The sequence below is a fragment of the Cervus canadensis genome, chromosome 28 (assembly GCF_019320065.1).
Source record: "Cervus canadensis isolate Bull #8, Minnesota chromosome 28, ASM1932006v1, whole genome shotgun sequence".
Taxonomy (NCBI): Eukaryota; Metazoa; Chordata; class Mammalia; order Artiodactyla; family Cervidae; genus Cervus; species Cervus canadensis.
Window position 1 is genome coordinate 38602071 of NC_057413.1, and position 18955 is coordinate 38621025.

General features: G+C 48.2%; 1 protein-coding gene across 2 annotated transcripts in view; it reads left to right on the forward strand.

The window, feature by feature from the left end:
• GCLC (glutamate-cysteine ligase catalytic subunit) overlaps positions 1-18099 on the forward strand; it is a 42747-nt gene extending 24648 nt beyond the window's left edge. Inside the window, exons 4-16 of one of the 2 annotated variants that reach the window (XM_043450204.1) lie at positions 1630-1743; positions 3434-3492; positions 3594-3727; positions 7028-7102; positions 7578-7694; positions 8898-9036; positions 9458-9570; positions 9788-9880; positions 10447-10551; positions 14983-15064; positions 15138-15244; positions 15339-15459; positions 16497-18099. In XM_043450204.1, coding sequence (XP_043306139.1) covers positions 1630-1743; positions 3434-3492; positions 3594-3727; positions 7028-7102; positions 7578-7694; positions 8898-9036; positions 9458-9570; positions 9788-9880; positions 10447-10551; positions 14983-15064; positions 15138-15244; positions 15339-15459; positions 16497-16708 — 1471 coding nt within the window. In that variant the 3' untranslated portion in view covers positions 16709-18099. The remainder of the gene's footprint in view (positions 1-1629; positions 1744-3433; positions 3493-3593; positions 3728-7027; positions 7103-7577; positions 7695-8897; positions 9037-9457; positions 9571-9787; positions 9881-10446; positions 10552-14982; positions 15065-15137; positions 15245-15338; positions 15460-16496) is intronic. The other variant, XM_043450205.1, reaches the window with a different exon arrangement.
• The last annotated feature ends 856 nt before the right edge of the window (positions 18100-18955 follow it).

The following is an 18955-nucleotide window of genomic DNA, read 5'->3' on the forward strand; positions in this document are numbered from 1 at the left end:
TTTTATACCTTTTTTCCTTTTCCTGATAAATGTCCACTGTGAACACAGTGCCCAGGGCCAGGGTGGGTCTTAGGACACTTAAAGGGAATTTTCTTTTTTAAAATCTCCATGATCACATCAAAACAATCGAGGCCTTATTGAAGCAGCTCATCAAATATTTTAGAGAATATCTTTTTCTGACATTATGAACGGAGGAAAGTTGAGCAAGGAATACATTTTATTCTAAAAGTCTAATTTTTTTTTAAAAGTTTATCTTTTATGATGGGAGGGTATTTTTGGATTTGTAAGCAAAACAAGAGTAATAATTATTGGTTTGTAAAAGCCTCACCTTAAATCCACAGTTAAACAATGAGGAAGGTTTTGTTTGGGGATCAAGAGAGAAGACTGGGGTTTTTTCAGCGTAAACAGGGGGATTCTCTGTTCATAAACGTGTGCAACTGTAGTGTGGCCCTGTGACCCAGTGGTCATATGACTGTTTACACATCAGTTACTCAGACTGACGCGACCAGAAGTCCAGGTCCTCTGCCTGCTGGTGCTCGCCCGGCAGGGCAGGTGGAGGGCGTCCCCACCCCTGGAGGCGCGTCGGATGGTGGGATGGTCGTCTAGAGGGAAGCCCTGCTGGGCGTGCAGGTCTGAGCCCCAGCCGCCCACTTCCCGCCCAGCACCCTGGCGCTCACCTCCCTGCTCCGGCCCGATCCTGGCCAGCGGAGAATCCCCAGGTCTCAGTCTGTCAGTCTCTGCAAGGGCTTCTCCTAAGGCTTCAGGCTCGTGGTGGATAACGCAGGCTCCTGCAGGAACCCTCCCGAGACCCCATCACATCTGGGGCTGTTCCAGATATGATGGGCAGCTTCACTGTTCTTCACAAGGTGGTTGTGGGCAACCGGTTTTTATTAAAGATGAGGCTGAAAATAAAGAAGGCACCAGCTAGGTTTGGCGCTCAGGCCAGAAGTTCCCCACCCTGGCCCTGCGCACCCCCAGCAGCTGCTGCCCTGCTCCGTGGGTCCCCATGCCCACCCCCCCCCCCCAGCACACTCAGCAGTGCCCTTAAACTTGGGAGGGCTGGTGACGTCGCTGCCCGTGATGTGGAATTTCAGCTTTACGTTTAGGGGAGAACGTGGACCTTTGTTTCTGTGTTGGAATTAAAGCACTTCTTTAGGTCAGGTGAGATAAGAGGGTTCGATTTCAGCCTCCAGGGGGAAACCTGGGGGCAAACGGGGTCACTCGTGGGGGACCTGCCTGATCCGGAGGGGTTCCGGAGGTGCTGGGCAGAGGCAGGAAACAGGAGGCCCTTCCCAGGGCACCCACCCACGCTGCCGGGAAGTGAGGGTGTGCAGGGCTGACATCGGCACAGGAGCATGCCTCAAGACAGAAGCTCCCGGGGGAAATAGCTGAGGCCCTGTGACTTGGGCCCTGCAGACCCTGGGTGGACGGAGGCTTCTGATAAAATCACCCCAAGGCTGCGATCACAAGAGAAGAGCTTGGTAAGCAAGACAGGTTTCAACAGGCTGGTTGCAAGGGGCCCAGGGTTGGTAGAACACCTGGATCCCCTGAAAAAGGCCAACATTGCACTTGCGAGTTGTTAATCTTTGGAGACACATTCTATCTCTTTAGTTCTTCAATTTGTTGTAGATTAGGCTGCCCTGGGTTCACGCTGCCCGAGTTCAAACCCAGCCCGGTGGAAGGAGGCGCTTCCAAGTCCCTCTTCTTCCCCGATGAAGCGATCAACAAGCACCCGCGCTTCAGGTGAGTGCCCGAGGCTCAGCGGCGGCCCTGCCCTGGGGTGCGTCCCCCCCCACCCGCCCTCCGGACCCTCCCGCATGCTTCCCGAGCTCCGCAGAAGCCAGCAGACGCGCGGTTCACACCCTCCGTCCCCCGCAGCTGCACGGCCCTTGCCTCTTGTTTCAGGGCTGGATCTGCCCGTTTTCCAAGTCATCCTAAAGTTGTTCACTTAGCTGCAAATTCATTTCAATCCCAGGTCTGTTAACACCTGTTTGAGAAGCTCTCTTGTTGTTTTTATCTTTTACCTCCAGTGTCTGTGATCTCCTCGCCCCGCTCGTGTCCCGTGACTATAAGGGACACGCGTCCAGCGCCTGTGTGTGTGATAGGCACGTGCTACCTTCTGCTCTGTAGTTCTAACTCCAGGGTTTCAGGTTGCTTTAGGGCCCGCACCGGTCTGGTCTCAGCTTTGTCCCTTTGAGTCTCACCTGTTGTCCTGAACCCGGGCTCCTGACCTAGAGTTAGGGACCTGTGGCAGCTCAGGGTCCATTCCTGTAACACGTCTGCACACATGCCACGCGCGGAGTCTTTGGGGAAGAGGAGGACACAGGAGCTTAGTTCCCGGTGTTAGGGCTAGAGTGCGCCAAGGACAACATGGAGATGGTCAGCTGCAAGAAAAGGAAGGTTATGTCCAAAGGTGGCAACACCCGACAGAAGAGGGTGCTTCTGACCGAGGGGTCAAAGGCAGGCCTCCCGAGAGCGGAGGCGTTACGCCACGCGGACAGCGGCCCTGCCTGGTGAAACCATAGTGCGAGCCACACATGTCATTTTAATAGTAATTTAGTAGCCACGTTAAAGAAGTAATAAAAAAATGAATTATATTTATAGCTATATCCAACTAGAGGGCTTCCCTTGTGGCTCAGACGGTAAGGACTCTGCCTGTAAGGCGGGAGACCTAGGCTTGACTCTGGTCCGGAAGGTCCCCTGGAGAAGGGCGTGGCTACCCACTCCAGTCTTCTTGCCTGGAGAATCCCACGGACAGAGGAGCCTGGCGGGTTACAGTCCGTGGGGTCGCAGAGTTGGACACAATTGAGTGACTAATGACACACACACATCCAACTTGCAATCAGTATTTTTAAATTACTAGTAAGTTTTACTTTATTTCTAAACCAAGTCTTCAAAATCTGCTGTGAGTTTGCTCTCAGAGCACTTTTTTAAGGACTGGCCACATGTTCAGTGCTCACAGCCATAGCGTGCCTGGGGTCTTCTGGGTCAGACAAGGTGGGCCATTAGATGGTGTTAAGGCGCAGGTTGGATAGGGGTAGCGATGAGGTACCGGGGTCCCGTGAGGCGCAGAGAATATGAGGACCTCAGCTCGGCTCAGGTTTTGGACTTCACATGGAAAATGTTAGAAACGTAGCATGAGGCCAGACCACGGCAGACCTTGAACACTTGAGCTCGGTTTGGTCAGTCACACAGAGTCTGGGATGGGGGCTTGGACAGCAGAGAGGGTGACGTTCTCAAGCAGGAGCCCGCAGGCGAGGCTGCAGGAAATCCCTCCGTCTGGGCGCCTGTGATTTTTCTGTAGGGCTGCCTAAGGGGACTTGTCTGAGGGAGGAGCCGGCCTCCTCCTACAGCGTAGCGCTGTATTATCAAATTCTTCTTCTGCATGAGGGTTTTTGGGCGGCCCGCTCAGGACATTTGTCATCTGTTTCAGCACGCTCACCAGGAACATCCGTCACCGGAGGGGCGAGAAAGTGGTCATCAACGTGCCCAGTGAGTCCGCGGGCGGGGAGGGGGCGGCCCTGCCCGCCGCGGATGCTGACTCTCACTCACGCCCTGCTCTCTCCTCTTTCTCTCTGGTTTTATCACTGCAGTCTTTAAGGACAAGAACACCCCAGCTCCATTTATAGAGACTTTTCCTGAGGACGAGGAGGCCGCGAAGGCCGCTAAGCCCGACCACATTTACATGGACGCCATGGGCTTCGGGATGGGCAACTGCTGCCTGCAGGTACCGTGCAAAGACCCGGAGAGGCGAGCTGCCCCCCATTTCTGTTCATTACCTTCTTTTCTTGGGATGCGCATGTTTGGTTTTTAAAATTTTCCTCAGGTTGAAATATTATTGTAACTAGTGACATCATTCTGCAACCCACTGAGGTTATGTTAGTAAATTCATTGGAAGGTGTCTCTGAACAGAATTTGCAAAATCTTCAGTTCACTGCAAAGACACAGCCGCTCGTGAACTTAACACGTGGAATGTTCCAGGGTCACTGTCTCAGCTCTTTCTGTGCCTAATTTTTGCTGCCAACTAGTGATGGGTTAGCTTTGAGATTGTAAACACTGCTCAGATCTTAGTTTCCGAAAATGAACCCTGGATGCACCCCAGGGAGTTTATGGTCCAAGGGAAGGATTGTTTGGACTTTAAACTTCTGTCTTCCTATAAGGCTGTATAGTGGTATAAAAAGAAGAAATATTTAACAGCCCCGGTTTGCCTTGCCCCTGGCTGTTTCACAGGACGTAGAAGAGCCTCTCTTAATGACGTGATTAAAACTGCCCCCGGGTCTAATCTGATTGCTGGTGCCTGTGGCAGCGATGCTTCCCCATCCCATAGGAGATCTGTGGGGGACCCCTCCGGCTGCCCGCGAACCCCCATCCAGGCTTCAGCTGTCATCTCTCGGGCACTTGGCTAGCTCCTTTCCCTTCTTCTGGCCTCAGCTTTCTCATCATAAAAGAAGAGTTTATATTGCGGCCCCTTCTAAGTCTGGCTGAGCTCATACTCTTGTTTTTAGTAACAGCAGTACTGGTTTCAATCTTCAGTTTCTTTAAAATCATGTTGGGACCTTCCTGGTGGTCCAGGAAAAGACCACCTTAAGGTTAAACACTAGGTTAAGAATTCGCCTGCCAACGCAGGGGGACACAAGTTCGATCCTAGTCCGGGAAGATCCCACACACCTCAGGACAGCTGAGCCTGTGCGCCTCGAGCCTGTGCTCCGCAACACGAGAAGCCGCTGCCGTGAGAAGCCCACGCACAGCAGCGAAGGCCCAGAGCAGCCAAAAATAAGTAAATAAAAATATTAAAAAATAAAATGTCAGAACAGAAGTAGGAGTGGCACCAAACTAGATGTTTCAAACTGCAAATCTCTGATAAAAAGGGGAGCCTCATCATTATTTAAGGAGATTGTGTCCAGTTCCGATGACTTGGCTGGCTGGAGCACCGTGAAGCCTGGCCCCACGCGAGGTGGCCCTGCCCTGCACACACAGCTGGTGACCCTCTGTCCCACCGTCTCGGGCAGCTTCACACAGAGGCACGCCTGCCTGCACCTGGATCTCAGATGCATTCATTTTTACAGCTATGTATAATCAGAATTGAATGTGACAGTCAGATGTATCCATGCTAAGTGTGTTTAAGTAACCATGGCCGAGGATCTCATTCCCCCCATTTTTCCTGACTCACTGATGTAAGTGGTATAAAGCGTGTCTGCCGAACAAACCTAGGCCATGAGTTTCCTTCCAGCTAGGCACACTGCATAAAAAAGGAGACCTTTTGACTTTTAACTGCATATCTGCTTAACTATCTTAATTACAAATATTTCTGAAGAGAGCCATTAAACTCTAGAACTTAACAGTGCATGGCTTTAAAATTGTAGCAGTGCTGTTGGAGGGCCAGTTGCCTTTTTTCGTTGGTTTACTATTAAACCCAGGTGTTTGGCCTAAGACTGCACTGTTACCCCATTCCAAAGGGATCATTCTTTGCTTTGATACAGTGTTTATACAAACAAATATGTCCTAATGGTAGGTAGTTTACATTTTTATTGCTTGTAGGTACAGTTTTCCATCCAATTTAAGCATTGTCATGGGTTTAAGGTTGTTTTCTTTTTCTAAATGGCGTGTCCAGCCACCCCACTTTCAATAATACACTTAAAAGTCTTTAGCCCAGCTAATGTAAGTGGAAAATGAAACAGATTCTACCAATCTCCACAGAAGTCTCTGTTATCTCTTAAGTGGAACCCTAGAAACTACCCATTACAAGAAAGCAGGACAAAATGATTTCAAAGTATTGTTTTAAGGTTTTTTAGCAACTCACTGTACAGAACAATATTTTAACCATATTCAAATTCTTGACTCTCAGGGGACTTTTAAGGAATCATTTAATAAGTTCATGCATGTTATGATAGGCTCCCTTCCTCCCCCCACCCCCCAAAAAATTCTGATTTCAACACTGGATACTAGAGAAATTTTAGGTATTTAGTTTTCTAAAATCAATTTTTCTTCTTTTTTTCCCACTCCTCATTTTCCTGAGGGGAAATTGCTTCTTTTCTTTATATGATACCTTGAAAGGATACCAGAAGCCAAAACCATTCATATATTCATACCTTTTTAAGGTGTTAAGAATTATTTTTTCCTTTTCCATCGTTACGGCAGTGATGTCCTCTTTGGTCCGGCTGTGGCTCTGTTGATCCTGGGGTAAGGAAGCCAGCTCTTAAATGTACTTAAAATAACTAAGCTGTAAGCCGTATCACGGTTGTAACTTGGTTATTGAATTCCAGCTGCCGGTTTTCTTAAGCATATTTTTCTAGGGTTGACTTTTCCAGAATTTGCCTGTAAATGTAGTGTGTACTAGACCACCTAAGAGGCACTAATCAAAAAACTGAGAAGAAAGCCTGCTACGGGTCTCCTGGTCTCTTCGTGGCTCAGTACGCCCGCCGTGTCTCGATGCTGCGGCTCCCCACCATCTGAGGACCACCCGGGCCCAAACCCAGGTCTCCTCTCGTCCGCGCCCGCCGGCTCCAGGCCCGCTGTGGCCCTTCTGTGCTTCCTCCACCAGCCCGCAATTCTTCCTGGGCAGCTGAAGTGTTTTAACTGCCTTCTCTTCCTTCCTACAGTCCTGTCCCCTTCCAGGCTGTTCCCCATTGTGTCACAGTGGGGAGCTTTGAAACCCATTATTCGCATCTGCAGATTCTCCTTTTGTACCAAAATTTATACAAGCCCGCAGCCAGCCGGACATGGGTGGCCAGCTGTAGAAGAGAAGTGCCTGGCTGAACTTCTCTGTTAACATAGGTCCTACTTTTCTTTGCTGACTTCTTAATCATACTTAACATTAGAACATGGTTATTTATATCCCGTGCAAACATGATTAAAGCCATATTCTAGACAAGTTCATCCCAGACAGCTTTTAAAACTGGCTTCAGTGTTGGGATCAGTGGAATGACCTCACATGCCATGAGCAACAACCTTCCTTCTCGGACTGGCTCCTTGGGGAGGATGGTGGTGATTTTGTATTATTGTTTGATAATCTGTGATTCTTAAACAGGTAACGTTCCAAGCCTGCAGCATATCTGAGGCCAGATACCTTTATGATCAGTTGGCTACCATCTGCCCAATTGTTGTAAGTAGAAATCACACCTAATTTTAACTACTCTTTTGTATCAGATAAAGACTGCATGTGCAAAATTTGCTGACTGTGTGCTATTTAAGTCCAGTTAAGACTTCATTTAGAACTGAACTAACACAACTAGTATGCAGATGTGGAGCTCATGGGTAAGCGTCTAAGCTAAAGAGTTTAGCAGTGCTTTAGCTAGCGAGGCATTTATGCGTTAAACGTCAAGTTCAAGCGTAGCTGTTTTCCTTCTCTCATCCCGCCTGTCCTCACCGTCTAGAGAGGATGATTCAAGGAAGTGGAGGCCAGGGCTGGAGTCACTCCTTCTGTCCTTCCCCAGGAGCAGGCAGGCGCAGTACATGTGCTAGAGCCCGCAGGGGTGGTGTAAGCTGGTGCTTCTAGACCAGGGGTAACTGCACGGAGCCTTCTTCAGCGTGTTGGTGACACTTTGACCTTGCAGATGCTGACTTCTGTTTGTTCCTAGATGGCTTTGAGCGCTGCGTCGCCTTTTTACCGAGGCTATGTGTCAGACATTGATTGTCGCTGGGGCGTGATTTCTGCATCTGTAGATGATAGAACTCGGGAGGAGAGAGGACTGGAGGTGGGAACGCTTTTCCTTATTAGCCTTTTGAATCCAGCAGGTGAAGTGGGGGTCTTGTCGCCACTCACAGTGTTGAAGTCTCCTTTAAACCGATTTTATCCTGAGTGGGTTAGTCACACATGGAAGAAGCTGACAGCTTATCAGCCTGTCTGTGGCTTTATGGTGTGTTTGGGGTGAGAACGGGGGAAATGTGGTTTGGTTGGAGGGGGGAGGGCGGTGCCAAGTTAATCATCATTTGTTGAGATCTGTGTATGTTTGCCCTCTAAAATTGGTAGAACAGTTTTTCTTTATTTTGGAAGTCAGTGCTGACGGCTGTTTTTACCAGAAAGCTTTTTGGCGCTACCTGAGTGCTTTGTCTATGGCGCTTTCTCTGCTGGGGAAAGCGTAATCTGTTGTCAGAGTCCTTGGCCCCTTACAAAGGGTGAGTTTTGCCTAAGAAGGGTAGGTTTGTGCCTCTTGTTTGCATGTTGAACTCCGACCCTGCATCTCTCCAACCAAGAGTGTGCATCAGAACCGCCTCTAGAGCTTTTTAAAAATACTCACTCAGCCCTGCCCACCCACAGACCCAGTGAGCAGAGAAAGCCCAGAGCTGAGACGCAGATGTGCGTGTTAGTAGAGGGTCCTCACAGGCGAGTCTCATGGTCTTGACCAGGGCTGCACCGCTGCTGTCTTGGTCTCTATGTAATTGTTCATAAATTGTTGACCATGCTTTCTGAGTAGAAATAAGTTTAAAGCAGAAATTTTAATGGTTTAAACCAAATTTTTTTGTTTACATTATGAAAGTGTTAGTGGCTCAGTCATGTCTGGCTCTCTGCAGCCCCGTGGACTATAGCCCACTAGGCTCCTCTATGCCTGGGGTTTTCCAGGCAAGAATACACTGTGGGTTTATATTTTTGCTCTCAACATGGGCATTTTCTAGTCTTAATAATAATGGTGATCCACTTATAAAAAAAAAGAAGGAATATATATATGTATACATATTTAACTCAGATCTGAGAACAGATTAAATTGTCTCCAAAATTTTTTTTTTTTAATTCTAATACTTTTCAGGGTTAATAGCTATTTTTCAGGATCTCATGTTCAGGTTGGACACTTTTAGGTAATTGTTTGTAAAGTATATAAGCTTCTAATATAATTACTTGGGATATTAGTTTATTTCCACATCACTTTATATGGCATTCATTTGCATTTTTTCAATTTTAGCCCCTGAAGAACAACCACTATAGGATCAGTAAGTCCCGATATGATTCAATAGACAGTTACTTATCTGAGTGCGGTGAGAAATACAATGACATTGACCTGACAAAAGACAAAGAAATCTACGAACAGCTGTTGCAGGAAGGTAAGCCTCCATTCCCCTTGTCTAGATTTGACTGTAAGCCTTTAGTTCTTCAACACTCTCTTAAACTCCTTTGCTGACTCCCATCTGGCTTCTATTTTTAATGTGAGGTCTCTGAACTTTTCTTATGAGGCTGTTTTCCCTAAAGTTTCAAGTCCCAAATACTTGTGAGAGCTTAACTTGTAGCAAAAAGAACTGACTTTGGAGGTGTGTCCCTGAGATCCCCACGGGCATCGTTTAAGGGGTGAACACAACTCCGACACTCCCCTCGGGTCTGCAGGATAAACTCGGGGCGACACAAGAATCCTGCACAACCCAGCGTCTCCTAAGCTCCTAGCTGCCTTTCTTCAACCCCCCGAGCTGTCTGCCGTCCCTGGGGCGTGGAGAGCGGCTCTGGAGTGAGCCTGGTGTGACCTCTCCGCAGGCCTCGACCACCTGCTGGCCCAGCACGTGGCGCACCTCTTCATCAGAGACCCGCTGACTCTGTTTGAAGAGAAAATCCACCTGGATGATGCCAACGAGTCCGACCACTTTGAGGTACCTGCAGCGAATGCTTTAAAAAATAAGAACATGACTGCTACTTTCAGAGTCAATGTGTCACCTCACTTCTGATAAATGCTCGCTGTTTAGTTTCCTTTGTAAATCGAAGGGTATACACAGTAAATAGTCTGCTTCACATGTTAAGTATGAAATCACCTTAGGATCTCCCCAGATATGTGGGAAATTGGTTTTATTCTCTGCTTTTTGATTACAGAATATTCAGTCCACAAATTGGCAGACAATGCGATTCAAGCCGCCGCCTCCAAATTCTGACATTGGGTGGAGAGTGGAATTCCGGCCCATGGAGGTACGCGGGCTGTGGGCAGGAACCAACTCAGTTGAACCTATTCCCACCTGACCACCACCCACCTACCTGTACCCTCCCCAGAGTCTTGGGTTACCCAGACAGCAGCACAGATTGCGCGCGCGCGCGTGCGTGCGTGTGTGTGTGTGTATGTGTGTGCACGCGCATGCACCGGAGGCTTGGGTTACCCAGACAGCAGCACAGATCGTGCGCACACGTGTGTGTGTGTGTGTGTGTATGTGTGTGCACGTGTGCACGCGCATGCACCGGAGGCTCGGATTACCCAGACAGCAGCACAGATCGAGCGCACGTGTGTGTGTGTGTGCGCACACGTGCGCGCGTGCACCAGAGGCCCGGGTTACCCAGACAGCAGCACAGATAGGCGTGTGTGTGCATGTCACATGCACGCCCAGCAGCTCGGGAGGACTGCTTTCTGGGAGTAGACTGTGGGCAGAGGCTTCCGGCCCGGGTGGGGGTTAGGAGGTGCATGGGAACGCTGTGACCCGCGGGGGCCCCGTGGGAGGAGCTGCTGGCACAGTGGGTCCCTGACGTCTTGGCCCCACGTCCAGGTTCAGCTGACAGACTTCGAGAACTCCGCATACGTGGTATTCGTGGTGCTGCTCACCAGGGTCATCTTGTCCTACAAACTGGACTTTCTCATCCCGCTGTCGAAGGTAAGGACAGTTTACCTTTCAGCTTTCAGCTTAGGGCTGGATGTGGGTATCTGGATTATCATCTGATGCTCCTTTATGTATAATACTTGTTTCAACTCTGACCTCTCTTAGACCTGTTCCTCCTTAGAAAGAGTGTTCCCCTTCCACCCTGTTTTTTTTACTTTCAAACCAAAGTTTATACTATAGATTTGGGGACCATTTTGGTGGAGACTCCTGGAAAAAAGCGCTGGTGGTAGCTCCTTACTTGGCCCATTTGAAGGACATTTAGGGTTACATTTGAATAACCACTAATGTCTAGACTTTGGATTTAAGATGGTGGTGGGAGGGGGTGCCCCCAGTGTGTTCCATCTGTCACCTCCCAGGCGGGTCACGACCTTGCTCTGTGCAGGGAGGGGGCACCTCAGAGGAGCTGAGCTAGGGAGGTTTCTGGGGAATGAGGATGGCAGGGCACCATCGGAAAAACAGACCTGAATCCGCCCCAGCCCGACTAAGACCAAGACGGAGCTTTCTGGAAGCCGTTTGGGGCCTTGAAACAGCTCCAGGCTCTGAGGCTGCAACACCGCAGGCCCTGGGGCCATAGTCAAGCAAGCGTGGAGGCCTTGGGCTCCTGGCTGAAGGACCGGGCATGGAGCGGGGCTAGGAGTGGCTGCGGGCAGAGTGGGGTCTGCGGGGCTCAGGGCCAGAGCTGAGACAGCGGGGCACACTGCTTGTCCCGGCGAGCGTGGAGGAGGACCAGCACCAGCCCCCACACGCCGTTCCCCCTTCCTCCGTGGGGGCCACTCCCGCCGGTGCACACACACACCCTGAAGAAGTCTGGAGGTCAGGCTAACCCTGCCTGCCCACTGCACCCAGGCCCAAGGTGACCGGCAGGACTCTGCGGACCCCTGTTAGCTGTGTGGGGCACCCCCTGGGGAGATCAGACCATGTGATGGGTCCACGAGAGCTGCCGGTCTAATTAAGCCTTTGCTTATGAATGTAAATACACTGGACCCTTGGACAACACAGGCATTAGGGACCCTGACCTCACACAGTCAGAAAACTACATGTACCTAACAGTCGGTTCCTCCGTATCCGAGAATTTGACCTGCAGATCGTGGGGTACTGTGATGTTTACTGCTGGAGAGCACCTTCATCTAGGGGGACGTGCGTTGTTCCAGGGTCAGGTATAGATACCTGAAAGGCAGGAGAAACTTGAAAACTTTTAATAGCCTTAAAGAGAAGAGCCCATGGGCCCCCAGCGTGTATTATCCTCAGTGGAACGCGGTTAATTTGGAAACTGGAAAGAATTTTTAAAGAAATTCTCACTAATGCCCCTGAAGAAATCCTAGAGAAGAGTTGCATCTTAAATAAACAAGCCCTGTGGATCAAAGAACTTTTGGGGATGAGAGGAGTTCTCAGAAACAAAGGACGTGGTCGCCACACTTTTAAAGCTCAGCATGCTCCCCAGTACGCGGGTGTGGTTCAAGGTCAAAGTCACTGATTTCCGGAACCAAAGTGAGATTCATCCCTGTAGGACGGCAGAGAAACGGAAGTCATGGGAAAAGCAAGAGAGGAATTCTTTGAAAAGTTCAGCGTTTGTCTAATAATTAGAAGAAGAGAATGGTCTACACAAAAGGTCTATCTATTGTGAGATACAATAAATGAATATAATTTTCCCCGAGTAAGAATCCATTAAGGATGAGACAGAAATAGATAAAGAAGAACCGAAATCTAGAAAGAATCTCAAAAAAAAGTTCAGTTGTCCAGAAAGGAGAGGAAATTAGGCTACTTAGCTTTCTGCCAAAAAGAAGAAAAATCAGTTGGTCTCATTTCTCATCTACAACATTAAACGCTGGAAGAGATGGAGAGAAGTCTCCAGAATCCTGAAGGTAAAGAACTAGAACCGTGAACATCTCTGGCATCCGAGCTAGTCTTTAAATTCCGAGTGATTATAACAAAAAAGATTACGTTAGGGCTCAGAGTCAGGCAGAAATCTTATCTAGCAAGGGGTCAGTGGAAGGAGGGTAATAGTAGATGCTTCTTAATGGCTTACGTCTGGAGAAAGAATTTCAAAACTACTTGTCCATCTAGTCAAGACTTTGGTTTTTCCAGTAGTCATGTATAGATGTGAGAGTTGGACTGTGAAGAAAGCTGAGCACCGAAGAATTGATGCTTTTGAACTGTGGTGTTGGAGAAGACTCTTGAGAGTCCCTTGGACTGCAAGGAGATCCAACCAGTCCATCCTAACAGAAATCAGTCCTGGGTGTTCATTGGAAGGACTGATGCTGAAGCTGAAACTCCAATACTTTGGCCACCTCATGTGAAGAGTTGACTCATTTGAAAACACCCTGATGCTGGGAGGGATTGGGGGCAGGAGGAGAAGGAGACGACAGAGGATGAGATGGCTGGATGGCATCACCGACTCGATGGACATGAGTTTGAGTAAACTCCGGGAGTTGGTGGTGGACAGGGAAGCCTGGCGTGCTGCAGTTCATGGGGTCACAAAGAGTCGGACACGACTGAGCGACTGAACTGTCTGAAAGTAAGAAGAAACACTTAATGGTTAGAAATAAGATTTGTCGCCTCTAATCTCCTAGCTAAAGGGGGTGGGGAAAGGACAAAGAAAACTTCCGGTGCTACAGAAGTAGGTCTCGGGCCGTGGGCATGGTAAGACAGTATGCCCAAGAGAGCACACGATGGTGAAAATAAGATGAAGACAAATTTGAATAGACTATATTCTCCTATTCAAATACTGAAAGCAGTGATCTAAAATAGTGTAATTTGCATAAGATACACCTAAAACAAGGACAGATGTTGACAGTAAAGTGCTCCATAATGGCCTTTTAAAAAGAATACAGAAATGGCAAAGTTGTAACAGAGAAATGTGAGAAAGTCTTAAATGAGATACAGAAAGCAAGTTTGTCCACTTGCTCATCCAGGATCATCAGAGCCACGATTCTTGTTTTTTCTGACCAGAAAGCATAGCTTCTCAGGAGCATAAACGACTCTAAGGGCACCAAAGTGCAGAGGGCAAGATGCTGGTCCGGGTGAGCGTGCAGTCACCTGCAGCGCCTGGTGGCGTTTTCACCTGGGCCGCTTGTCCTCCGCGCCCCGGTGTGCAGGTGCAGAGGGGACCGCGGGCCGTCCCGAGGCCGTGTCGGGACGGTGGAGTAGACCACTTACTAGAGAAGTTGTCCTGTTACCCAGTAACTGACAGGTCGCACACTCAGAGGAAGAGAAAAGCCACAGGGGACGTAAACGACATGCTCCACAAGCTTGGCTTGTCACTTGTACCACAGATCTCACACCACACACGCCTTTTGAATGCTCTGAGGAAGAATATCAAAAGTTAATCAAGGAAAATACAGTAAGTCACGTTTCCACCAAAAGTCATCAAGAAAATGTTCAGGAAAAATTTAACTGTGGGAAATTTTAAGTTGTTTTCCTGATAGGTTCTAGATTAAATCAAAATTAGAACTGTACGTTGTATAGGAAAATGATGCTGGCAAAGCTGGGCTCAAGGAAAAAACTGTAGCTTTAAATGCTTTAACAGAAAGATTAAAAATAAACCTAAGTAGTCAAATTAAGAATCTAAAGAGCAGTAGTAAAAATAGACTGAAAAAGGAATTTCTAAAAGCAGAAATTACAGCTGTTGATCTTTGTGACTTTTTGTCAAGACTAAGAAAAATACAAGCGTTGACTAGGATTGAAGCCAGACGTATGAAGATTATTATTATTATTTGAACATGTTCCTAGAACTATCTATATTAATCTGAAGGTCATATGTACCTTTAAAAAAAAATAATAATAACTGTAGGAATTAATGGGTGTGAAGGGCAAAGCTGAGGGATCCAAGACTTTGTCCCAGCCATCCCTTCCACTGTGACCTCTGACTTGTGTCCATTTTGTATATTGGAGTGTCCCCTACGATTTCATTATATTGATTGAAATAAATGAAGAATTCACGAAGAGGGAGCTGGGGCTCCCGAGGGAGTGGGCAGAGCCCCAGGCGGGCAGGCAGCGTTGGCGGCCTGCCTACTGCCAGGTGGTGGGGTGAGGCAGCAAAGCCTGGGGGCAGGGAGGACAGAGGGCCCCCCACCCACAAGGCAGCAGGGCCTCTGCGCTTCCCTCCAGCTGTGAGCCGGGACCACCCCGTGCCTCCCCAGCACGGTACATCCCCCCCCCAGGCTTTCCCAGGCAGCCTCCACACGTGTAAGTTTCACGTGGATTTCTAAGGCACGAGTCTCTTCTAGTTGCCCCGTTATAGAAAAGCGCATCCCAGGCTGGGGTTGAGGGACACAACCCCACATGACTGTGCAGCCTCTCTGGCCGCAGCCGGCGCTGAGGGGTGGGAGGGTTCATCACAGGCGGGTCCGCGGCCCCACCCCTTGGGAGCAGGAGTGTCCCCGATTCGGGAACATTCTGACGTGCCGCAATGGTTTTCCTCCTTAGGTTGATGAGAACATGAAGGTCGCCCAGAAGCGAGATGCCGTCCTGCAGGGACTGTTTTATTTCAGAAAAGACATTTGCAAAGGTACCGCCTTTTCTTGCATTTCTGGGGTCCCCGGAGGCCACACTGGTTGCTAACACGCCCTGCGCCCCTCTAGCAGGTGGCAACGCCGTGGTGGATGGCTGCGGCAAGGCCGCGGGCAGTGCAGAGCCAGCGGCCGAGGAGTACACGCTCATGACCATCGACACCATCATCAATGGCAAGGTAGGGCCCGCTTTGGCCTGTGCCCCGACTGCCTGCCCAGATCCGCCCCCCCCACCCCGAGCGCCCCTGCCTGACCGCGCCCTGCTCCTTGCAGGACGGTGTGTTCCCCGGGCTGATCCCCATCCTGAACTCCTACCTGGAGAACATGGAGGTGGATGTGGACACCAGATGCAGCATTCTGAACTACTTGAAGCTGATCAAGAAGAGAGCATCTGGTATGGCACCCTTTGCTTTTCTTTCTTTTAAAACAAAAAAATCTCATTAACACAGGCAGAACCTCACAGTCTTAAAATATTCAGTTTTTAAAGTGGTCTTTTATTAAAGTATGCACCATCCTAAATCAATGCACTTTTCCAGGTAGTACCGTCTCTGCAGTTACATACATCTTGTTGTCTTTGACAGTCACCTTTGAATCAGCAGCACATTTTCTCTTCCTGGTTCATAAACGAGTGTTGCATCTATAACCCGATGGCGTTTTAGGTGATAAAATACTGTATGTGGGTAGTTTGTCGTTAATACTCAACTGTGCGTGCTCTGCAGCATCCCGGACTCTCTATAGTGAGTCTTAAGCCAGTTCGAAGGTGAACTAACTAAGTACACAGCTTGAACTCAGGCCCTCCAGCCTGCCTCCCTGTAGGGGCGCCCAGGGACCTCTGCTTTCTCAGCTTTGAGATCCCGGTGGCCAGGGAGCCGTCAGCTGTGACTAAGGACAGCGGCTTGTGCATTTTGCTTGAGGCTTCTGTAAGGTTTCCGGAGCCAAGAGGATAACCCCCCAAGTGCTGTCTCTGCGGGTTTCTCTCTGAGCACATCTACTCACTGTTCTGTGTCCCTGTCTGATCAGGTTGCTCTGGGGAATGCAGAGCCCCCCGTCCAGGGCAGTCTCTGACACTGGCAGGCCTGGCTGGATGGGAGGACACAGACTAGTCAACATGCATGGGCTCCTGTGTCTTAGGGCGGGCGGCGTCCCCGTATGGGTGGCACCTAACAGGTCTCATAGCAGCAGGACACGTGTGTTCTCACTGCCTGCCTGCAACATGAAACCCTGCCCAGGAGGAGTTCTTCAAACAAGGTGAAAAACGTCTTGTTCCCAGCCCCGGCCGTGTGGCTCGGCCCAGACGCCTCTCTTGATTCTTCTTCAGGGTTGTGTTGTCCAGCCGCTAAGTGTTAGCTTACTAAAGATAAAAACCAAACCCAACAAATAAAAAAATACTACTAAGTTGTCATTAAAAAAAAATTTATTTTTCTCCCCCAGGAGAATTAATGACAGTTGCCAAATGGATGAGGGAGTTTATCGCAAAGCATCCCGACTACAAGCAGGACAGTGTAATAACTGACCAGATGAACTATAGCCTTCTTCTAAAGTGTAATCAAATCGCAAACGAATCATGTGAGTGCCCAGAGTTACTCGGACCAGCATTTAGGAAAGTAAGGTACAGTGGAAGCAAAACCGACTCTCCCACCTAGACGCCCTGCAGGACGAGAAGCCCTTCCCCACGTTCCCGGAGACCTGACCTGACGGCTGGACCGGCTGTGTGCGTTGTGTGAAGAGCGGGTGGTAACAGCGCGCTGCCCTGGCAGAAGTGGGTCTAAGCAGGCCTAGAGTTTATACAGTGTACATGTACATAGTAAAGTATTTTTATGATTAACAATGTATTTTAATAACATTGTATCTAAAGTTCTGTGAGCTGGCTTGTACATTTTTCAATTCTGACTCTGGAGCAACTACTGTCTGAAGCAGTTTTGTAAATGTAACTTACTGGTAACTGTACTATATCTGCATTCCAGAGTTTAAAATGTTTACTGTAAATTTTGGCTTTTTTTTTTTTAAGACATTAACCTGGTACCTGATTCACTGAACATTCTGTCACTTTACCTTAAGAACAGGTTGTCCTGCTCATTTCCTTTGCATCACCTCCTTTGGCATATGTGTAAAATCACTTTTGAATCCACCAAAGTGCTTCAAGGGAAAGCTTGGGGTTCTGGCGCCTTATCTGTGACAATTCTCTCGTAATTTGAATAGCTAATCCCTTGGTAACCCTGTCCCAGGCTTTCCCTACTAAAACAAAACCCACTGAACTGATGATACTTTTTATCCACATTTGCTAATTTTGGTGTTAAGTTTAAAGACAACTCTGGAAGAAGAAAGACTCTGAGTTCACATGTAGTGATTATTGGGGTTTGTTTTTTTTTTTTTAAGGAAAAAAATGGGAAGTATCGTTTTTCTCCTTGTACATAACAAAACTAATATCAAAAATGCCACCAGCTCTTCTCTTGTGGCCTCTGTTTTTTTTTCTGATTGCTGCTGTCTACTTAAATTTTCAAATCAAATGCAGTTGCTGAAGTTTTTGTTACTTTTTCTCTAGTTTCCAATAAGCATATTACAAACATTCTTCTAAAAGCCATTCATTCTAGATTTTACCCAAGGAATATTCTGCATACTACTTAGCTTCTCTGCAAAAATCATGATATGCACTAAGTTTTGTGAATCAGGACCCTAAATGTTTAATTGTAAATAATTTAAGTTGCACACAATTGTTAGAGCTTTTTTGTTGACGTTTTTTTCCAATTAATTAAACGTCTTAACTGCTTCTGAAATAACTATGTATAGTAGATTATGCAGACCTTTACAGGCATAAATATTTAAACTGTCATGCTCATTTTAAGAAATTGCCATAAAGCTTCAGCTAAACCTGTTTATGTACTAGAGTTTGTGCTATATTTCATACATGCATTTTGGAGGATAAAAGAATGCCTGTTTTTCCTTTGCAATTTGCTTATGTAAATTCAGGTTGTAAAAAGGCAGTAAAATGTTTGTGGTATGAGGAAATAAAAGAATGGAATTGGCATTGTGAAAACTCTTGAAAGTGTGAGTTCTGCAACTAATCAGATAGTGGTGGATTTTTTTTTTTTTTATCTGAATGATCCTAGGGCAGGCTCGCTGTCAAATGAATCTGCATACACATCTCTGACCGAAGTGCGCCCTGACTCTGGGTCCGGGGTGAGGGCCCGCAGGCAACGCTGATGCTGCTGGTCTGTGGACCGTGTTGAGAAACAAGGACTTAGATCACTCCTGCACCTCAGACACACATCCGTTCCAAGTCTCGCTAACACTGATCTTTCATGTGTATCTGAAAATCAAATAGCAGCACCGTATCTCTATCCGAGACAAAGCATCACCTTTTCCTCCTGAACACAGCTGAGGGTTCAAGCTTTGGGAGCAAAACAATAAACAGTGAGATAAGCAAAGCGTGCCTTGTCCTTGGTGGAAATAGCGTTGGCTGAGCCCAGACACTCAGAACACAACTGGCCCTTACTTGACCCATCAAGTCTCCTGGATTTACAAGAGGTTTCCAAACAAACAAAACCTGTGAAGGAGGCTTCCCTGGTGGCTCAGTGGTGACAAATCCTCCTGCCACTGCAGGAGACACGGGTTTTTTGATCCATGATCCAGGAAGATCCCGCATGCCACAGGACAGCTAAGCCTGAGAGCCACACAGCCCTCGAGCCACGACAACCCGCCGCCCTGGAGCCGGCGCTCTGCAGCAAGAGACGCAGCCACAGTGAGAAGCCCGCGCCACAATCGAGTAGCCCCCGCTTGCCACAACTAGAGAAAAGCTTGTGCAGCCCTGGAGACCCAGTGCTGGAAAAAGCACATAAAATTTACAAAGAAGCCCGTTAGGGACTTTCCTGGCGGTCTCGTGTTGTTTAAAC